The 18,727-nt window shown below is 46.0% G+C and overlaps 1 protein-coding gene across 2 annotated transcripts in view; it reads left to right on the top strand.

The window, feature by feature from the left end:
- LOC130113664 (serine/threonine-protein kinase BRSK2) overlaps nucleotides 1-18,727 on the top strand; it is a 267,862-nt gene that overhangs the window by 189,669 nt on the left and 59,466 nt on the right. For both annotated transcript variants that reach the window (XM_056281239.1, XM_056281238.1), the window contains exons 3-4: nucleotides 3,738-3,823; nucleotides 7,028-7,168. In XM_056281239.1, coding sequence (XP_056137214.1) covers nucleotides 3,738-3,823; nucleotides 7,028-7,168 — 227 coding nt within the window. The remainder of the gene's footprint in view (nucleotides 1-3,737; nucleotides 3,824-7,027; nucleotides 7,169-18,727) is intronic.

Genomic DNA, 18,727 nt, shown 5'->3' with positions numbered 1-18,727 from the left:
TACTGGCAGGGAGAGACTTACGTGCCCGGTTCTCCTGTTCGCATTTCTGCTAGCAAGCGGTGAAGGTTGAGAGTGAGACGTGACAGGCACAGAACACTACCCCAACACACTAGACGTTTCACAACAAGTTGGAGCGAAAGCTAGGAAAAAGCTTGACCTCCACGCATTGACATCAGTCTGTAAATCATTAACTAATCTCACGATAAGTGGGTGGTTGTACAGTTAAGTCTGCACATTAAGCTCATTTCTCTCATTTCAATTAACTGAAAGGAGGCGCTTAAAGGAAGCTTAGGAAACAGGCTGCTGGCTCTGTAGCATTTAGACGGCTCATCTCCATGAGTCCTGGGTAGCATTAGTATCTCTGCAGGGAACCCTGCCGCCAGCTAGCAGGCTACCCTGGGCACATACTTAACAGCAGCACCTCAGCTTCAGGTGAGGAAGTGCCTCGGTGTAGGAATTGCTGATAGCACTCATTAGTTTTTGGATTAGTCCTGATTAGCCAAGTTGGTATTCCCACTGATACTCAACACTAATGCTCATTAGAGTTATGCAGACAGACTTGTGCCTTGATTCATATTCTCTGATGACTTGTTTTGTTTCTGTACCTTCTACCGCAGTCATACTTCAATGTGTGTTTCCTCCCCGTTGGTGAATGAACGTAAACTTGGCAACTTTTTATAACAAAGCTTTCATCAATGGTGGCCTTGCAAAAAAAATGTTGACAATACATAAACTGAGATGGAAAGGCAGGAAGGAGGCACATCAGACAGTTTTACAGTATTTGCGGTGTTATACACGAGCTGGGCCGTCATTAAAGATCTTTAACGCGATTCACTCTGAATTGATAAAGCCATGCAAGGAGTGTAACAAGGAGGAACCTGATTTTATGCTTCGTCAAGCAAACGATTTTGTTGGAGTCTGGCAAATACACAAACAAGAACTTTGACTTCACTCCACTTGAGTGCACATCAAGCCAAGAGTATGACACAAAAGCAAAGTGAAGGCTGTGGCACAGGGAAGAGACAGAGTGAAATTGACAGAAGAGACAGGGCAGAAGAGCCTTTCACACACTCTGTCCTCTCATCTCTTCTCTCATCTGTCAGAGCTGGAGATGTAAGGCAGCGGTAGAGGAAGGGGACAACAAGGGTGTGGGGGTGGGGGGGTGGAGACAGGACGAATAGAGGAGCCGAAGTAGAACTGAAGAAAAGGAGATTGGAGTGGTGCGGGTAGTGCTGCATGTGCTCTGCCCTCCTTGTGTCCTGCAGGTTGGCTTCTGGCACTGTGGAATCTGTGCTGATCGCCGGCGGCACGGTGACCATGGCCTCCACACAAATCCTGACCCATCTTTACCGTTTCAGCAGAAAGCCAAGTCACCTGCCCCAAAAATGTTCGCTGTGTCTCTTGGCGGCTTTTTAAGCAATGAAGAGACACAAGTACTCTAATGTACTCTTGTCAATTTGCTGCTTGTTCTGGGCACAGTGTGTGTGTGTGTGTGTGTGTGTGTGTGTGTGTGTGTGTGTGTGTGTGTGTGTGTGTGTGTGTGTGTGTTTGTTTGTTTGTACAGCCCCTGTCTGGAAGTGACTGCAGGGGAATGCTTGCACAGAAACTCAAGAGAATTTGATGTTCCTGTGTTGATGTTATGACAGCCCTCTTTGCCCATAGGCTGAACTCTTACTTGACAGAAGCTGACAGGGTATTGTACTTTACAATTCCTACGTAATTCAGTCGGTTTACAACAGCGTGCATGTTGAGTTTGAGCAAAGCATGCTCATGAAATGTGCCCGCAAAGTATTGAGCAATGTTGGTTAGATGAGAAAGGGTACAAAGGATCGATGATAAGATGAAGGCAAACTAGTTTTCTTTCGTCTCTGCTTAAGCGATGCATCTGAAATCCTTTTAGCCTCATAGCCGTCATGCTGTACTCTATTGCTTCGTTCTGCTGGAGGTTTGAAGTCGGTCGTTCCAAATCTGAAATTCTCACTTCCCATCTGAATGCATCCCAGTACATCTGCTCGGGAACGCACGGGTAGACCCGCAGTAAATACCTGTTTATTTGGCAAGCCTTTGAATTCTCCAAGCATCTGTACTGGAGTTACATGCAAATAGTTGCAGTCATTTCAATCAGTTAGAACACGTGTTTCCATAACACAAAGACTAAAGAGTACAATTGAGCAATCAATCAATCAGTCAAGTTGCATTTTCTATAGCGCTTTTCTAGCTGCAACAGCCACTCAAAGCGCTTTACAATTAATTAATTGATTAATTAATTGATGCAAAGGGAGTTCTTTTTGCAGCTCACCATGTCTGCTGCCATGCTGCTGTGATGTCAGGTGTGTTATACTCGGGCGTTCGGGTAGTGTAGTGGTCTATTCCGTTGCCTACCAACACAGGGATCTCCGGTTTGAATCCCCGCGTTATCTCCGCCTTGGTCGGGCGTCTCTACAGTCACAATTGGTCGTGTCTGCGGGAAGGGAAGCCGGATGTGGGTATGTGTCCTGGTTGCCGCACTAGCGCCTCCTCTGGTCGGTCGGGGCGCCTGTTCAGGGGAGAGGGGGAACTGGGGGGAATAGCGTGATCCTCCCACATGCTACATCCGCCTGATTAAACTCCTCACTGTCAGGTAAAAAGAAGCGGTTGCTGACTCAGCATGTATCGGAGGAGACATGGTAGGCTGCAGCCCTCCCCGGATCGGCAGAGGGGGTGGAGCAGCAACCGGGACGGCTCGGAAGAGTGGGGTAATTGGTGGATACAATCGGAGAGAAAAAGGGGGATAAAGCCCCCCCCCAAAAAAATGTGTTATACTCAGCAAACTCCAGCCCAGTGAGATCTTGCATGAGAGTCTGACTTGGATTTCCAACTTCAATAACTATTCCATTGCATTTCTCCGAGTCGGAGGTCGGATTTTCCAGAGTGCTGAATCCAGTGAAATTGTACTGCATGTGTTTATTGAATTCAAGCATAAAGGTCCCTGTCAGCTCTTGTCTCCAACGGTGACCTACTCGGGTGACTTAAGGAAAAAATATAACATGGTATGAGTTTAAAATGGTAAAACATGGGGCGTCCGGGTGGTGTAGCGGTTTATTCCGTTGCCTACCAACTCGGGGATCGCTGGTTCGAATCCCTGTGTTGCCTCCGGCTTGGTCGGGCGTCCCTGCGGACACAGTTGACCGTGTCTGCGGGTGGGCGGCCGGGTGTGGGTGTGTGTCCTGGTCGCTGCACTAGCGCCTCCTCTGGTCGGTCGTGACACCTGTTCCAGGGGGGAGGGGGAATAGCGTGATCCTCCCATGCGCTACGTCCCCCTGGCAAAACTCCTCACTGTCAGGTGAAAAGAAGCGGCTGGCGACTCCACGCGTACTGGAGGAGGCATGTGGTAGTCGTCAGCCCTCCCCGGATCAGCAGAGGGGGTGGAGCAGTGACCAGGACGACTCGGAAGAGTGGGGTAATTGGCTGGATACAGTTGGGGAGAAAAGGGGGGGGGGGTAAAAAAAAATCATCACAGGCCAATCTGAGATTAGTGTTGCTCTATGTGACCCCCACTGCTATCACTATGTTAGGGCAGCAGTAGTAAATAAAACTTATCTTTATAGTTGGGAGTGCAGGTAAAGATGCTTTTATTTTAAGATGCAATGCAAAATATGTTAGATTAACATTCCTTAACTCTTTGTCTCTCCTCCTTTGTTTCTTCCTCGCCTCCCTGCTTCTCTTTCCTTCCCTCCCACCCTTTCTTTCTCCCACAGGTGGAACGAGAAATAGCTATCCTGAAGCTCATAGAACACCCCCATGTTTTAAAACTACACGATGTCTACGAAAATAAGAAATACCTGTGAGTATCATCAGCGGGTGATGAGTCTAACGTGATTTTGGTAGAATACGCTCTGTCATAATGTTCAGTCAATGTCTTGGTATAATTGCAAAGAGCAGAAACCACTGCCACCGCATTATCATTTTATTGACTGAGGCAATAATGGGCTTCCTATTTAATGACACATCACCACCTACTATTGTAACAGCAAATGAAATTGATCCTTCCTGTGTTTAAGTGTCCATGAAAGCTTTTGTGGTTCACAGATATCAATACCATCAAACCCCCCACCATGCCCCCCCCCTCCGTAATGGTCTTCAGAATCCCACAGATGAGGTTGTTGGTTCAAGGAGCCATTTTGATCGGTGTGGTGTAATTGGAGGGGAACACTGATAGCACTGGAGAGCCGGGTGCTCTATTACTGCTGGCGTGAAGCATTTAATTTAGTCCTGGTCGCTAGAGGACTGCTAATAGAGGGAGGAAGCCTCCATTATGTAAACACCACGACATGCTAATGAGAGGCAACATCACTGTGTTAAGCAACATTAGCCATGGAGAGTGGCCCCCATATCAATCTGATCAGTCTTCTGCCATTGCACACGTGCACACACACAACACACAAGCACACAAGCACACACACACATGAGCTAATTTTAGCAGTGGTGAGTGACAGGCCCATCAGTCCTCTCTTGTAGCCAGCCCCCTTGCTCCTCAGAAGGACTGTTTGTCAACTGAATTCAATTAACTCTCATCTTATGCTTACAAGCCAAATAGGATTCAACATGCGGTACTGTACATATCGTATTTTTAGATGAAAGGAATTGCAGAATATTATGATTCATACCCCACATAACTGGATTATCAAAATCGCATTTTGTGCAAATTGCTTCGTCACTTTTGGCAGCTGGTCACTAGCAGCATGCTGAGGAGGACATCGCAGAAGATAAACTGTTTTACATTTGCATCTTCAGTGACTTGTCTTACTCTGCATTTCATAACCACGCAATTCTACAACTTCCCTTGAAAGATCTTGTTAGCAGTTGATAAGGGCAGGGCTAAACCCAGTAAACTACGAGTCTTGAAATCCATTATTTAGCTGGCGAAGACAGGCACCGCCATGATATGTGTAGTTTTGTTATTTCCTTATTTTTATGCAATATAGTTGTTTGTTTATCGTGTGCGTTTGTGTACTAGAGATGGGGAGAAAACTGATGCAATCAGATTTGCAATATCCCTACAATAAGTGTGTAAATAGATCAGATGTCATCGTTGTTATTTCTCCATACTTTCGCAAAAAGGCACAAATGAATGACCACTCAGCGATGATGAAATTGCCCTTGAAGTACGAAGTTAAGGGGACTAGCTATTCAGCTGGTTTTGTAATTTCCTCGCTTTTTACTCATGAGTAGAGCTGATGTTAAATTTGATGCTGTGATGTTTCTTTCTGTCTGCAGTATCTATTTTCTGCAGTCAGGGGAGAGAAGAACAAATATAAATGTCTCGTGTATACATATTCATAATACTGGCATAATCACATTATGGTAAGTGTCGTTCTAAAAATTGCGGCAAGTGGGAGCACTTATAGCAGTGCGTCAGTGAGTTTGTGGGTGTAGTCTTTTGTGTCTATAAACACATAAATACAAGATGCTGCGTTTCGCCAAAGGCGCTGTTGAGACTTGGGAACTATTTAACGAGTGTGTGCTCAGTGGCCAGTAACAGGTGGTGACAAGAGGACAAGCTCACACACACACACACACACACGCACACACACGTAATAAGAGAGAGTATTTCACCGCTTGTCCGAGTTTCAATTTGTCCCGGTGAAGATGGAAGAAGGTGTGATGCAGGATATATGAGCAGTCCAGGCCAGACCAGACCACAACTGGCTTGCGGCCCACAGAAGCAGAGCCTGGCCCGGGTCAGAAAAGATTCATTGCCCTCTGTCCCCTTGGAGCCCTGGAGCATGGCCGTGCAGTCAGGATGACAGACTGCTCCCCGCAACCCCAGCCCCACACGCGCCGAGAATCCACCCGTTTATAAACAATGTGGTGGTGGAAGGGACGGCTCTGTGTGTGTGTGTGTGTGTGTGTGTGTGTGTGTGTGTGTGTGTGTGTGTGTGTGTGTGTGTGTGTGTGTGTGTTGGCATTGTTGGGCCATATTTTTGAAGACTAATTTCAGTTTGTGAGGACATTTTTGCTCAGTGAGGAATTTTTTTTGCCTCACTTCTTTAAGGGGTAATTTTAGGGTTAGGACTGGGATTTAGGGTTAAAGTCAGATTTAGGAATAAACTAAGATTAGGGTTAAGGGCTGGAGAAGGAATGTCAGTTAGTCAGGGGTCGTCACAAAAATATGTGTGTGTGCATGCATGTGGATTTGCACCTTTGCATGTGGCTGTGTGGTGCGGGGAGTTGGGAGGTCACAGCAGAGCAAAATGGAGAGACGAGAGGGAAGGACCAGAAGTACAGCCCACAAGTTTGAAGCGTTTCCCAATCTCTCAGCCGTCTCTTTTTCTTCCCTCTCCTTGTCTTTTGTCGAGGTTGGTTGAATAACCCCTTGCTGAGACAAAGACTGTCACAGAAGCTTACATCATCTTTATTTTAGGAGAGCTCACAAGCTCCTCAATCCCTTATATGTCCTCTTCACTGAACTCCTCTGTGAGCTCTCAGCTCAACGTTTCCATCTTTTTGTAGCGCAATTCGCCTTTTTTTGTCCTTTCATTGTCTCCCAGAGGGTGTCAGAGGGCATAGTTCTTCGACACCTGCCACATGTGGCTGTAATATACTCTGGGTGCCTTGGTGTACGTCACGTTGATCCCGAGATTTCTGTATGAAAAGATAAATGCTCAACACTATATGGCTCTAGGGAGATCGGTTTTTGCATCCGTAATCTGTGGGATAACATTGGTTACAAGGACCATGGGGAAGATGAAATCTCCTATCAACCCACACGGCATTCTCTTAATTGTCCCCCCCTCCCCCACATTCTGTTTGGGGCCCCGTGAAGGAGCCCTGTGGAGCACATATTCTCTATGTGAGATGTTCTCTATCTTTGTATGTGAGACTTTCTTGGGAATGAACTCTCGCTGTTTTATTGATCTTTTCTCATATTCCTCCACCGATTCCCTCACCCCCCACCCCCTCCGCCAAACCCCCATCTTGCCCTTTCCTTTCTTTCCCTCTATGTCTTCCTCTCTCTGCCTTTCTTCTCCGTCTCTCTGTCTCCCAGGTACCTGGTGCTAGAGCACGTGTCTGGCGGAGAGCTGTTTGACTATCTGGTGAAGAAGGGCAGGTTAACACCCAAAGAGGCCAGGAAGTTTTTTAGACAGATCATCTCCGCCCTGGACTTCTGCCACAGTCACTCTATATGGTAGGTCATGGACACGATGCACAATTACTCCAGAATTCTTTGCTGAGTCAGTCGTTCTGTTGATATTCTAGGATTTCTGTGGTGAAAGCAAGCTGAGGAGAAAGATTAAACGAAGCAGTCTGTTAATATGTTGTTGTTGTTTTTGTTGTTTGTGTTGTTGTTGGAAACAGCATGGGTACAAATAAGGCACAAGCCCAAAGTATCTGTCTTTATTTTTCAGTTGGCCCTGGAGAACAAACCTAACTTAGATTGGCAGTGGAAAAAACGAGGTGCTAGGAGCAGACTGACCTTTCATCTTTATACATTTTTAATTATGTTAATCATCATTATTTAACTGACCTGTCACACAAAAAATGAAGAATAAGGGGGCGTCCGGGTAGTGTTAGTGCTCTATTCTGTTGCCTACCAACACAGGAATTGCTGGTTTGAATCCCCGTGTTACCTCTGGTTTGGTCGGGCGTCCCTACAGATACAATTGGCCGTTTCTGCAGGTGGGAAACCAGATGTGGGTATGTGTCCTGGTCGCTGCACTAGCACCCCCTCTGGTCGGTCGGGGCACCTGCTCAGGGGGGGAGGGGGAGCTGGGGGGAATAGCGTGATCCTCCCACACGCTATGCCCCCCCTGGCGAAACTGCTCACTCTCAGGTGAAAAGAAGTGGCTGGTGACTCCACATGTATCGGAGGAGACATGTGGTAGTCTGCAGCCCTCCCTGGATCAGCAGAGTGGGTGGAGCAACGACCGGAACGGCTCAGAAGAGTGGGATAACTGACCAAGTACAATCGGGGAGAAAATGGGGGGAAATCCAAAGGAAGTGAAGAATAAATATTGTTCTCTAGACAGGATGACCTCTGCAGGACAATCGTTGTAGCAATCATTTAGTTGGTCATGGGATCCATACATACATTTTAAAGCTTAGAACCAGTATGTAGGTGTATTCTATATGCATAATTGTCCTGTAGGATATACCCTCCATACAATACTGTGCCATAAACACAGTGGTGGTTGGACTTTCAATGCAACAGTAAGTGAACAGCTCTATAAACCAGGCGTTAATGCTGCACGACATAATGTCCAGACAGTCCTTCAGGTGAGAGGTAACAGTCATGGTTTCTACCTGCAGTCTTTATAGCCATACAAAATGCTCTTCTCTCTATTCAAAACCATACCCACGGGGTATAACAAAACTCAATTTTGGTCGTCATACAGCAATGAACAAATAACGACTTCAAAAATAATGAATTTCTAAAAAGGATGCCAAAAAAGATACAGATCCCCCCTGATGTGAATCGACAATATGAATTTTAATAAATTTATTCATATTATCGGATTGTTGTTGAGTTTACAAACCATCGGTTCAATGCAGAGGTTACAGGACTGAGAAAACCTGATATCGGCTTCTTAAGCAGTGTGCAGTTCCTCCGCTCTTTCTTGATTCTCCATTTCTCACCCGTGCAGAGCCTTTGGAGCGAGAGTTGGCTCACAGATTCTCTTTGCACATCCACCTGTGTTTTTTGAATCGTGCCCAGCTCTTTGAAAGCCCATACCATTCTTTTTCGTTGAAATGCAAGGAGGTATTTGTCTGTTGCCCTGACCGCCTCTTACTCGTCATTGTGAAGTGTGTAAATATTGCCTAATCACCAGAATGACAGACAGCAAAGCATTCCGATCATCTCACCCGACTTACCACTGAGGCCATCAAAGATGCGTCGTCCTACAGAATTCCTGCAGGATTTTTTTTCTTCATCTTCTTTGTAAGTATTCACTGATTAATCAGAAACAGAACAGGCTAGCAGGACAGAATCTGTATTGCTTAAGTCAAGTCAGTTTTATTTGTATATAGTCCAGTATCACAAATTACAAATTTGCCTCAGGGGGCTTTACAGCAACACAACATCCTGTCCTTAGACCCTCACATCGGATAAGGAAAACGCCCTCAAAAAAAAAACTTTAACAGGGAGAAAAAATAGGAAGAAACCTCAGGGAGAGCAACAGAGGAGGAGGGATCGCTCTCCCAAGACGGACAGACGTGCAATGGATGTTGTGTTTACACAATTTACACAATATGACATTGAAAGAGGATAACAGCGTTATGATGGAATTAAAAAATATATGAAGAATATGATGAGGAGGATGCCAAGCAGTGTCCAGACGCCACAGGAACACCCCAGGACCTGAGCCACGCGACCAGCATCACCATTTAAAAAAAAAAAAAATTAGTTACACATCTGAGTGAGAGAAGGAAATAATATTAAAACAGGATAACAAAATTACATGGATTTATAAGATATATAAAAAGAAAATATGATAAGGGGGATGCCAAGCAATGTCCAGGTGGCGACCACCGTCACCATGGAGACCTGGGAGGAGGACAGACTGCACATGCACAGAAAAAAGAGAAAGGAGAAGACATGATTCAAAGAGAGAGACAAAAGACAGAGAAGAGAACAGTTTCAATATTGCAAATACTGCAATTTTTTTTTTAAATGCAAAAAAAAAATATTGCAACTTGCTGAGATATTTGCTGAAGTGATGCGTTGCAAAAGATGTGCGTATGATGTTGGAAAATGTGTTTTTAAAAGGACAAAGTTTCCTTCGGGAGAACCCCCCCCACCTGACATTATTAGCCCCCCACCCCCCACCCCCTGACATTATCACAGTGTGCAACTGGTAATCCCTGACGGTACCTCTTCATGGCTGTGCTGCGGCGCATGATGAGCATTTACATCGGCTGGCATTTTGTTTCTTGATTCTGTTGAGGTAATGCGGTTATTAACGTGTTTATATATTTTGGCCTCTGAGGGGGTTTTGACAGCCTTGTGTGTGTATACACACGGGTGTATATCCAATTGTAGCCTTTATGTCGGAGTGCTAAAGTTCATTTGGAAAGAATGTAACGCCTTGGGCCCTATGGTTTTTGTCTGCACATAACAGCGTAGCACATGAATAGAAGAGTACTATGAGAAATAAATCCATCTGACCCCCCCCCCACATGTGCACACACACACACACACACACACACACACTGCTAGCTTATTCATAGCTAGGGTCTCTCAATTACAACCATATCAAGATCTAAAGATGAAGACCCCCGTGCAGCTCGGGTCCGGCAAGCCCTCTATTCTCACCAGGCCTTGCTCCGTAAGTCATCTACTTTCTTGCCAGGATTCATGTTCATTGATTATGAGCTCCGGTGCCAGGGCCATTGTACCTGACAAACTTGCCCACATGATCATTTGTGTTAGAAAGCATCCTTTGGCTTCCACAGCAACCAATATAAAGGTTAAGAGAAAGGTCAATAGTAGAATAATGAGGTATATATGGGTGAATATATGTGATTGGATGTAGCTGTATTTCTAAACAGTACAGTTTATGGAAGAGGCCATTGGATTTTGCCTGTTGCTCTTTTAAATCAAGGCTGTTGTGGGTGCAATGATGCATGGCACAAAGCAATCTGCTTTTCTCCCCCCCCCCTTTTTTTCATGGAGAGTCTTGACTTGAGTTGTTGCAATGATTTCGCTGTTTTAACTACCTAGCATGCAGCTGGATTGATTCGGTCTTAGTTCCCAAGAGAGATTTGGAGGAAAAAGATTATAATTCGTACCAGCGGTAATAGAACGAAATCACCCCACCTCGGGGAATGAAACTCAGCAGGCTTTTATCAGTTGCTAAAAATAACAGACTATGAGGAGAGGAGATTAGGACAATTAGAAGGAAATGTGTGGGACTGGGATGAAGTACACGTGTACACAAGCATAGAGGAACACCGCACGATCAGATTTCCACCCCCCACCTCCCCGCCCATTCGTCCTGTTTGTTGATTTCTCTCTCTCGATCTCTCACACACACACACACACACACACACACACACACACACACACACACACACACTACTGGAAAATGAATGATTTCTGGTTATCGTTCATCGGATTATTTTGGAGAGTTGCTTCACCCACCCTTGCCCTTCCCCCAACCTCAATTAGTGGGTGAAACAGACAGATAGACAGACGTCCCCCCCCCCCTCAATTCCCTCTAATGAGACAACGGCATGCTTCCACAAGAAAAAAAAACAAAAACAAAACAAAACACCCAGAAAATAAAAACATCTTCCAATCATCTCCTCCATCTCTGCCTGTCTGCACAGGGAAGTCACACAGGGGCTGCTTGACATGCTCCAATCTCTCCTTGACTCACCATACAGGGGGGTTGAGGCGTTAAACCCTCCCCCCCACCACCACCAACACCTCACCTCTCCTGTTCTCTGCAACTCCCCATCTCACTCCCTCTTATTGCCTCACGCTTCCATCCTCCGCCCACGTCTACTCCCCAAATATCTCCGCCGAGCCAGAAGGATGCAAGCGTGGTGGATATGAATGAAAGAGAGAACAAGGAAATGGCTCCGTTTATCAGTCAGTGTTTCCTTTTTTTCTGCCTCAGATCTTTCCTCAGAGTTGGGTGAAGTTCTATTTTTTTCAAGTTGAAGAAGAGAGGTGGGGAGGAGGTAAAGGACAGGAGGATCGCTGATGACAGCAAAAAAAAAAGTTAAAGAGGAGCGGGAGAGAACGGAAGAGGAAATACGGGATATGTGCAACGAAAAGTAAAGTAAATGAAAGGCAAATTACAAGGTCATGAAACCTTTTTTTTAATGCAGGTCCAATAGCAAACCCCCCTCCCTCTCCTCTCTGTCCCTTCTCCAATGCATTATGCTTCAATATGATTTGAATAATATGAGATCCTCAAACCCATGACTCAAAAGACTGACTGAGAGTGCCGTTTCATATAAATAAAAGTGTGACATTAATACTTGATGAATTGGCATAGGATGATATTCCTGGAGAACAGCACCTTGGAAGTTGTCAGAACCAGCTGCTGAATCTCTCTAAAGGGCATATCAGTAGATAGTGGGAGACAGGGTCTCTAACCACTTTGTCACCTTATGGATGACTCTTCGTCAAGTATTTTTTTTTGGGGGGGGGGGTAATTCCCCCCCCTTCCCCCCCAATTATACTTGGCTAATTACCCACTCTTCCGAGCCGTCCTGATCGCTGCTCCGCCCCCTCTGCCGATCCGGGGAGGGCTGCAGACTACCACACGCCTCTTCTGATACATGTGGAGTCGCCAGCCGCTTCTTTTCACCTGACAGTGAGGAGTTTCACCAGGGGGATGTAGCGCGTGGGAGGATCACGCTACCCCCCCCCTCCAGTTCCCCCTCCCCCCCGAACAGGCGCCCCGACCGACCAGAGGAGGCGCTAGTGCAGCGACCAGGACACATACCCACATCTGTCTTCCCACCCGCAGACACGTCCGATTGTGTCTGTAGGGACACCCGACCAAGCCGGAGGTAACACAGGGAATCGAACCGGCGAGCCCAATGTTGGTCGGCAATGGAATAGACTGCTACGCTACCCGGACACCTTCATCAAGTATTTTAATCCAAGTTTCACACTCGGACTTATCTGAGAGGGGACTCTAACCAAAATTGCAGGTCGAAGACTACTACAGCAACATACAGATGCACTCGTGTCTCATTAGTGTGGACAAGCAAATGAATATGCACCTCTTTCACAGTTCACACACTCTCCCCTGAGGAAGTCAATGTGGCAATCTTCCCAATACAAACCAGGATTGATTGAGAAGAACAAGGTGCTAATGTCTTTCCATCTCAACACTTGACAGGATGCTTGTCTAATTTGTATCCTGCCTTTGACCCCTGGAGACCTAACCTACGAACCAGCCGTGGCTCGGTAATCAGTCATCCAGCCCGGCTGTCACTACTCATTTCCACTATTCCTCTCATTAACTCAAACTGTTCCCTCCCAAGTGCGTTGCAGGGGGAAGCACTTTGCGCTGCCCACCCTATGTCATGTAACCCATTCTTGTGTCCTGTCTTCATATCTGTTCCCCTCGCTGATGAACCCAGTCCTTTACAGGAGCTGAGAGGGACATGTGGATACGCTGGGAAACTCAAGACAACAGATTGTCATAACTGACACTTTTGCTTTTGGCCCTGTCGTTCATAAACACTGCATGTTGCCAACTGTCTGTGATACGGCCGTTACGGGGTGTATCCTTCCTCCTGCGAGGGGTAAAGATATCCTATATTGATCGGACTTGTGTCTCTGAGGCCACATTGAGACCACTCGGGGGTCGGCCTGCGGTCAGGGATACAAAAGATGTCTCCAAAACACACCTCTGTATCTTTCTGCACTCGTCAGTCCTGCCCACCTGCCGTTACCCTTCCCAAGCGTTAACACCCAGAGGAGTCCATCATCTACGTCATGCACATTGACATGTGTGTGACCGCACACACAGATGACTGTATGAACACACACACACACACACACACACACACACACACACACACACACACACACACTCACACACACACTTTGGCAACCGCAGTAATTGATGAGGGATTTCACTGTGGCTATAATATGATCTCTACTCCTCCTTGCTCTCTCCTGTGTGTTTAGTAATGACTGTGGTCTGCACAAAGGGAAAACACCATCATCGTTTTTCCTTGTAAGTGATCCAACAACCCACTGTGTGTGTGTCTGCATGTGTGTGTGTGTGTGTGTGTGTGTGTGTGTGTGTGTGTGTGTGTTTGGGTGATGCACAGGGACTGAGTGTGGGTGTGAGATAAAGCCTGTTTGTCACACAGAATGACTCCCAGCATTCTACCCAGTGAAGTATAGACTGCTACTAGGAAGAGGACCATTCCCCTGTAGCTCAGAGCTACCACACATTATAACACCCCCCCCCACACACACACACACAGACACCAAATACAATCTCTTGTCTCATACCCTGCATTCTTTATTGCCACCTCCTACATGTATACACAAACACCTGGTCTTGAAAAAAAATCACATTAAACCCATGCAGAAGCATTATGTGAGTCCACCTCTTCCTCTCCTTCCTCCTGTCTGTCCTTAGTCTGCTTTTACCCTCTTCCATTCTACTGCCCCAGAGAGCCATACGCTTCCCTGTTTTTGCCATCACTGGCTAGTGGCACCCCAGGGTGCATTGTGGCAATTCTCCCTTCCTCCCGTTTGATCAGTATTTACTTATCTTATTTTTGCCTCTAACTCTCTCTCTGTCTCTCTCTCTCTCTTTCTTTCTCCCTGCCATCCCCATTTCCTTTCTCTCCATTCAATCCTACTTTTGTCAATTTTTCTATCATCTGTTCAATCTTGGGTTGTGTACACAGATCTATACATGTACCAGCTGCCACTATGCTAGTTTCCATCTTATCCCTGATCTCTCCTTCTCCGTCCCTCCTTTCTTTCCCACCCACCGAGCTACGGCGTCCCATGCCCTTGTGGCTGCAGAGAAGCTGGTGTTGTCAACATCAGTGGGAGACCTTCCTCCCATCTGACAGTCCAGCTGTCAGCCTGTTGGTGGAAAAGCCTGTGTTCATGGCCTATCATCATTAGGGTTGATGGCTGCCAACAACACAGAATGGGCGATTGTTGATTCTTTTCACAGCCTGGACCATTTTTCTCCGGCTACCCTCTCCCACAGCGGCTGTTAAAGGGTCGAGGTGTAACTGTGCTGGAGAAAAAGGCATGGGGTAGAGAAGAGAAGGAGAAGGACAAAGTGAAGGTTGGGTGCAGTGTAATGAAGGATGAGGAAATTAGACAAGGACGACATGATGTTGATGGGCCTGATCACCGAAGATGACGAGACGGCACACAGGAGAGAGGTTAACAGTCTAACAAAGTAGTGCCAGGAGAATAACCTCTCTCTCTCAACGTCGACAAAATCAAGGAGCTGATTGTGGACTACAGGAAGAGAGGGGGGAGGCTGGACCCCATCCCCATCAACGGGACTGCTGTAGAGAGGGGTCAAGAGCTTCAAGTTCCCCGGTGTCCACATTACCGAGGACCTCACCTGGGATGACCACACCAGCCATGTGGTGAAAAAGGCACAGCAATGCCTCTTTCACCTCAGGCGACTAAAGAAGTTTGGTATGGGGCCCAGGATTCTGCAGGCCTTCTACAGAGGCACAACTGAGAGCATCCTGACTGGATGCATCACCGCCTGGCATGGGAAGTGTACTGCCCACAACTGCAAAACACTGCAGAGGGTTGTGTGGATGGCCCAGGACATCAGTGGATGTGAGTTTCCCCCCATCCAGGACATATGCAATGGACGTTGTGTTAGCAAAGTCCGTAGGATTATCAAAGACCCCAGCCACCCCAACTATGGACTGTTCGACTTGCTACCATCAGGCAAGCGGTACCGCAGCCTCAAAGCCTAGACCAGTAGGCTCCGAAACAGCTTTTTCCACCAAGCAATCAGGCTTTTGAACAAAGAACATTAGAGACACTAAGCAGGTGCCAGACTGTCAGCGAATCATCGGTTTACACACACACACACACACACACACACACAGAGGTAGCTTGGCATGCACAGCCACACACGGATATGCAGACAACTACACACACACACGTATGCACATTTATTGGACTGGGCCTATACACACACACACACACAGCACCTTACATACATCACACACTATTATGTTGCTGTTTTATTTGGTCTGTTTTGTTGTTGTTCAGTTACTATTGTTGCTGCAGTGTTGAGGAGCCGAAACTCAAGAATTTTACCCTCTTATACTTTTATAATGAGACGTAACAAATAAAGAATCTTGAAGCTTGAATGGGTATGGGAAATGGAGGGATGGACGAGATGATGGTTTATGATTATATACACTGGGTGATAGAGAAGCTGATGAGAAAAAGGGAAGGGGTCAAATGGCATAAAGGAAGAGGAAGGTGGAGAGGAAGTGGTATTCACGGTGGGTACAAAAGGAGAGAACAGGGTCTGCTGCTCATCGCCATTTTCCCAGTCAAATTCTGAAATTTTGGGATTGAAACGAGGTGGCAATGGAGCTCAGGCTTAAGGTCACTGAGCACAGTGGTTTCTCCAGTATTTCCTGTACTGTAGATGTATAGCCATCATTGACATCACACAATGCAGTACTTCTTCAATGTCCGTCAGTAGAGTGGAACATTCCCAGTGGTTCAAGCCATGCAACAGGAGACAAGTCAGATATCAAGAATAAGTTACAGTTGTCCTTGCTTGGCAGCTAAAACTTGGTATAAAGGCAGGATACAATGGGAGACTCGGGCTGCCACTATAAAAAGCACAGTGGTGCTGGAATAAGCAAGAGGTCATTTGCAACATTAATTTTGGCACTTGATATGCCAAAGAAATCTAAAAAAAAAAAAATCTTGTGTAATTCTTCCATGCTCCATTATAGCTAACACAATAAACAGTCGCTGAAATGCAGGAATCAATGAGCAAAAATAATGAGATGATGTAGAATTTGTAGGCTTCTTCTTCTTCTCCTTCCTCCTCCTGCTCCTCTTCCGGCTTGTTCCCTGTTTCTCAGGGGGCGCCACAGCAGATTTTTACCCTCCATAGCTTTCTGTCTGACGCATCCCCCTCCCACAGTCCAACTCTCCTCATGTCTTCTTCTATCTGGTCTCTCCTTCTTTTCCTTGGTCTTGGTCTTTTTCTTTTGCCAGGTATTTCCAGGTCCAATACCTTCTTTCCTATATAGTCTATGCCTCCTCTCTGTACATGTCCAAACCATCTCAATCTTGTTTCTCTGAAATTCTCATCCACTCCTCTGATCTTGAATGTAGCTTCTGTTAATCTCCTCTCTGTCAATGCTAATTGGTGTCAGCAATTTTGCTGGCTAAAAGGGGAATCAAGAAACCTTTAATCTGTTGGTGTGCTTTCACACCTGGCTCGCTTGGAGCAGTTGTTTCAAAACCAGGAGTGTTGCCCCTCCCAAAGATCGGTTCATTTGGGCATATGTGAACACAGCTGCAGGACAAAGCAAGTGGGCCGAGGTCTCCAAGAAAAGGTGGTCTCGGCTTGCTTCCAATCGAACCCTGGAGCGGTTCATTTGCAGTGAGAATTCAATCCAACCCAGTGGACCAGAACAAAGTTTACCTGATGCACCAGACTAGAAATTGCTGGGTGAATATGTTACTTTATGCATTATTTAAAGCGTGCCTTCTCATACTGAAGTGTCTTGAAGCAGTGCATCTTTGTATGAAATGCATCAACACATTATTTTGGAAACCAAGTCTGGATCCACATTCAAAGTGAATGTGATACGCATACGGATAACACTGGAATAATAGCCAGAGAGTCGCGACAATTGCAATGATGAGCTAATGAGTTTGCTCCGTTTTTAATGCATTGTTCCCATTTTTTTCTTTTCAGAAGATAAGACAAGTGATGAAATTCTCGTACAAACATTCTGATTTATGAGGGAATAGTTTTCTTGCACATGGCATTTGTTTATCAATTCTGGTCCTTTTTTAATATTGCCGTGTGAAAACAAACTGAACCAGGTTGCAAAATTGTAACGAATTAGTCCCTGATTCGAAGCAAAGCAAACAGACTATAGGTGTGAAAATGTCCTTAGATAACCCTTTCCAAGTGCACAGAACAATGTGCCCTATTTATTTTCTTTTTCTTTTTTAATTTCCCCCTTTTTCTCCCCAATTGAATCTAGCCAATTACCCCCACTCTTACGAGCCATCCCGATCACTGCTCCCACCCCCTCTGCCGATGCGGGGGGGGGCTGCAGAGTACCTCATGTCTCATCCAATACATATGGAGTCGCCAGCCGCTTCTTTTCACCTGACAGTGAGGAGTTTTGCCAGGGGGACATAGCACGTGGGAGGATCACGCTATTCCCCCCAGTTCCCCCTCCCCCCTGAACAGGCACCCGGACTGACCAAAGGAGGTGCTAGTGCAGCGACCAGTACACATACTCACATCCAGCTTCCCACCCACAGACATGGCCAATTGTGTCCACAGGGACGCCCGACTAAGCCGGAGGTAACATGGGGATTCGAACTAGCGATCCCCATGTTGTTAGGCAACGGCAATGGAATAGGCCGCTATGCTACCCGGACAGAACAATGTGCCCTCTTAAATGTTGCACTCTCCATTTATTTACATACAACATTGAGTACCTGGCCTAAACCTGGCAACAACAAAGTTTTTGCTCTGAGGAATAACTAGACAAACTCAAAACTCGGAAAGAATGGCTAGAGTAAAAAACAAAAGAGCTACAGCCACACACCAGTACCTTGAGCAAAATAACAAAAACAAACTAACACCGATAGTAAGCAAAAATAAAGAGACAACTTCATCTATACCATCCCTCATTGCTCTTAATACACAATTAACTGTATCGCCTGATGAACATTTGAGTGCAGTAAATCTAACTGAGCAGTTAGGATGTTGTCCTCTTTTGCTAATGAAATGGAATATTAGCCTGAAGCATTTTCAGTGATTATGCTTGGTCCCTCTCAAATTGGGTCAATGGAGGCCTAAAAAAAAGTTTGAGTGGAAAAAGAGAAGTTAGAAAGAGGAGGTTGGCACAGAGGTATGCTGGAGGCTAAATGAGGGAATTTCAGCCTGCAATAAAGTTAAAAGCCCACTCCAGCTAACGATAATGGTCCCAGGTAAGCTCTTCTTCATGAAATAAGCCAAACTAGGTATGCCGCTTTCCAGATATAGGGGTA

Source organism: Lampris incognitus, chromosome 6 (genome assembly GCF_029633865.1).
Source record: "Lampris incognitus isolate fLamInc1 chromosome 6, fLamInc1.hap2, whole genome shotgun sequence".
In the NCBI taxonomy this organism is placed as follows: Eukaryota; Metazoa; Chordata; class Actinopteri; order Lampriformes; family Lampridae; genus Lampris; species Lampris incognitus.
Note: the sequence above shows the minus strand (reverse complement) of the source record. Positions and strands in the feature narration are given on the sequence as shown.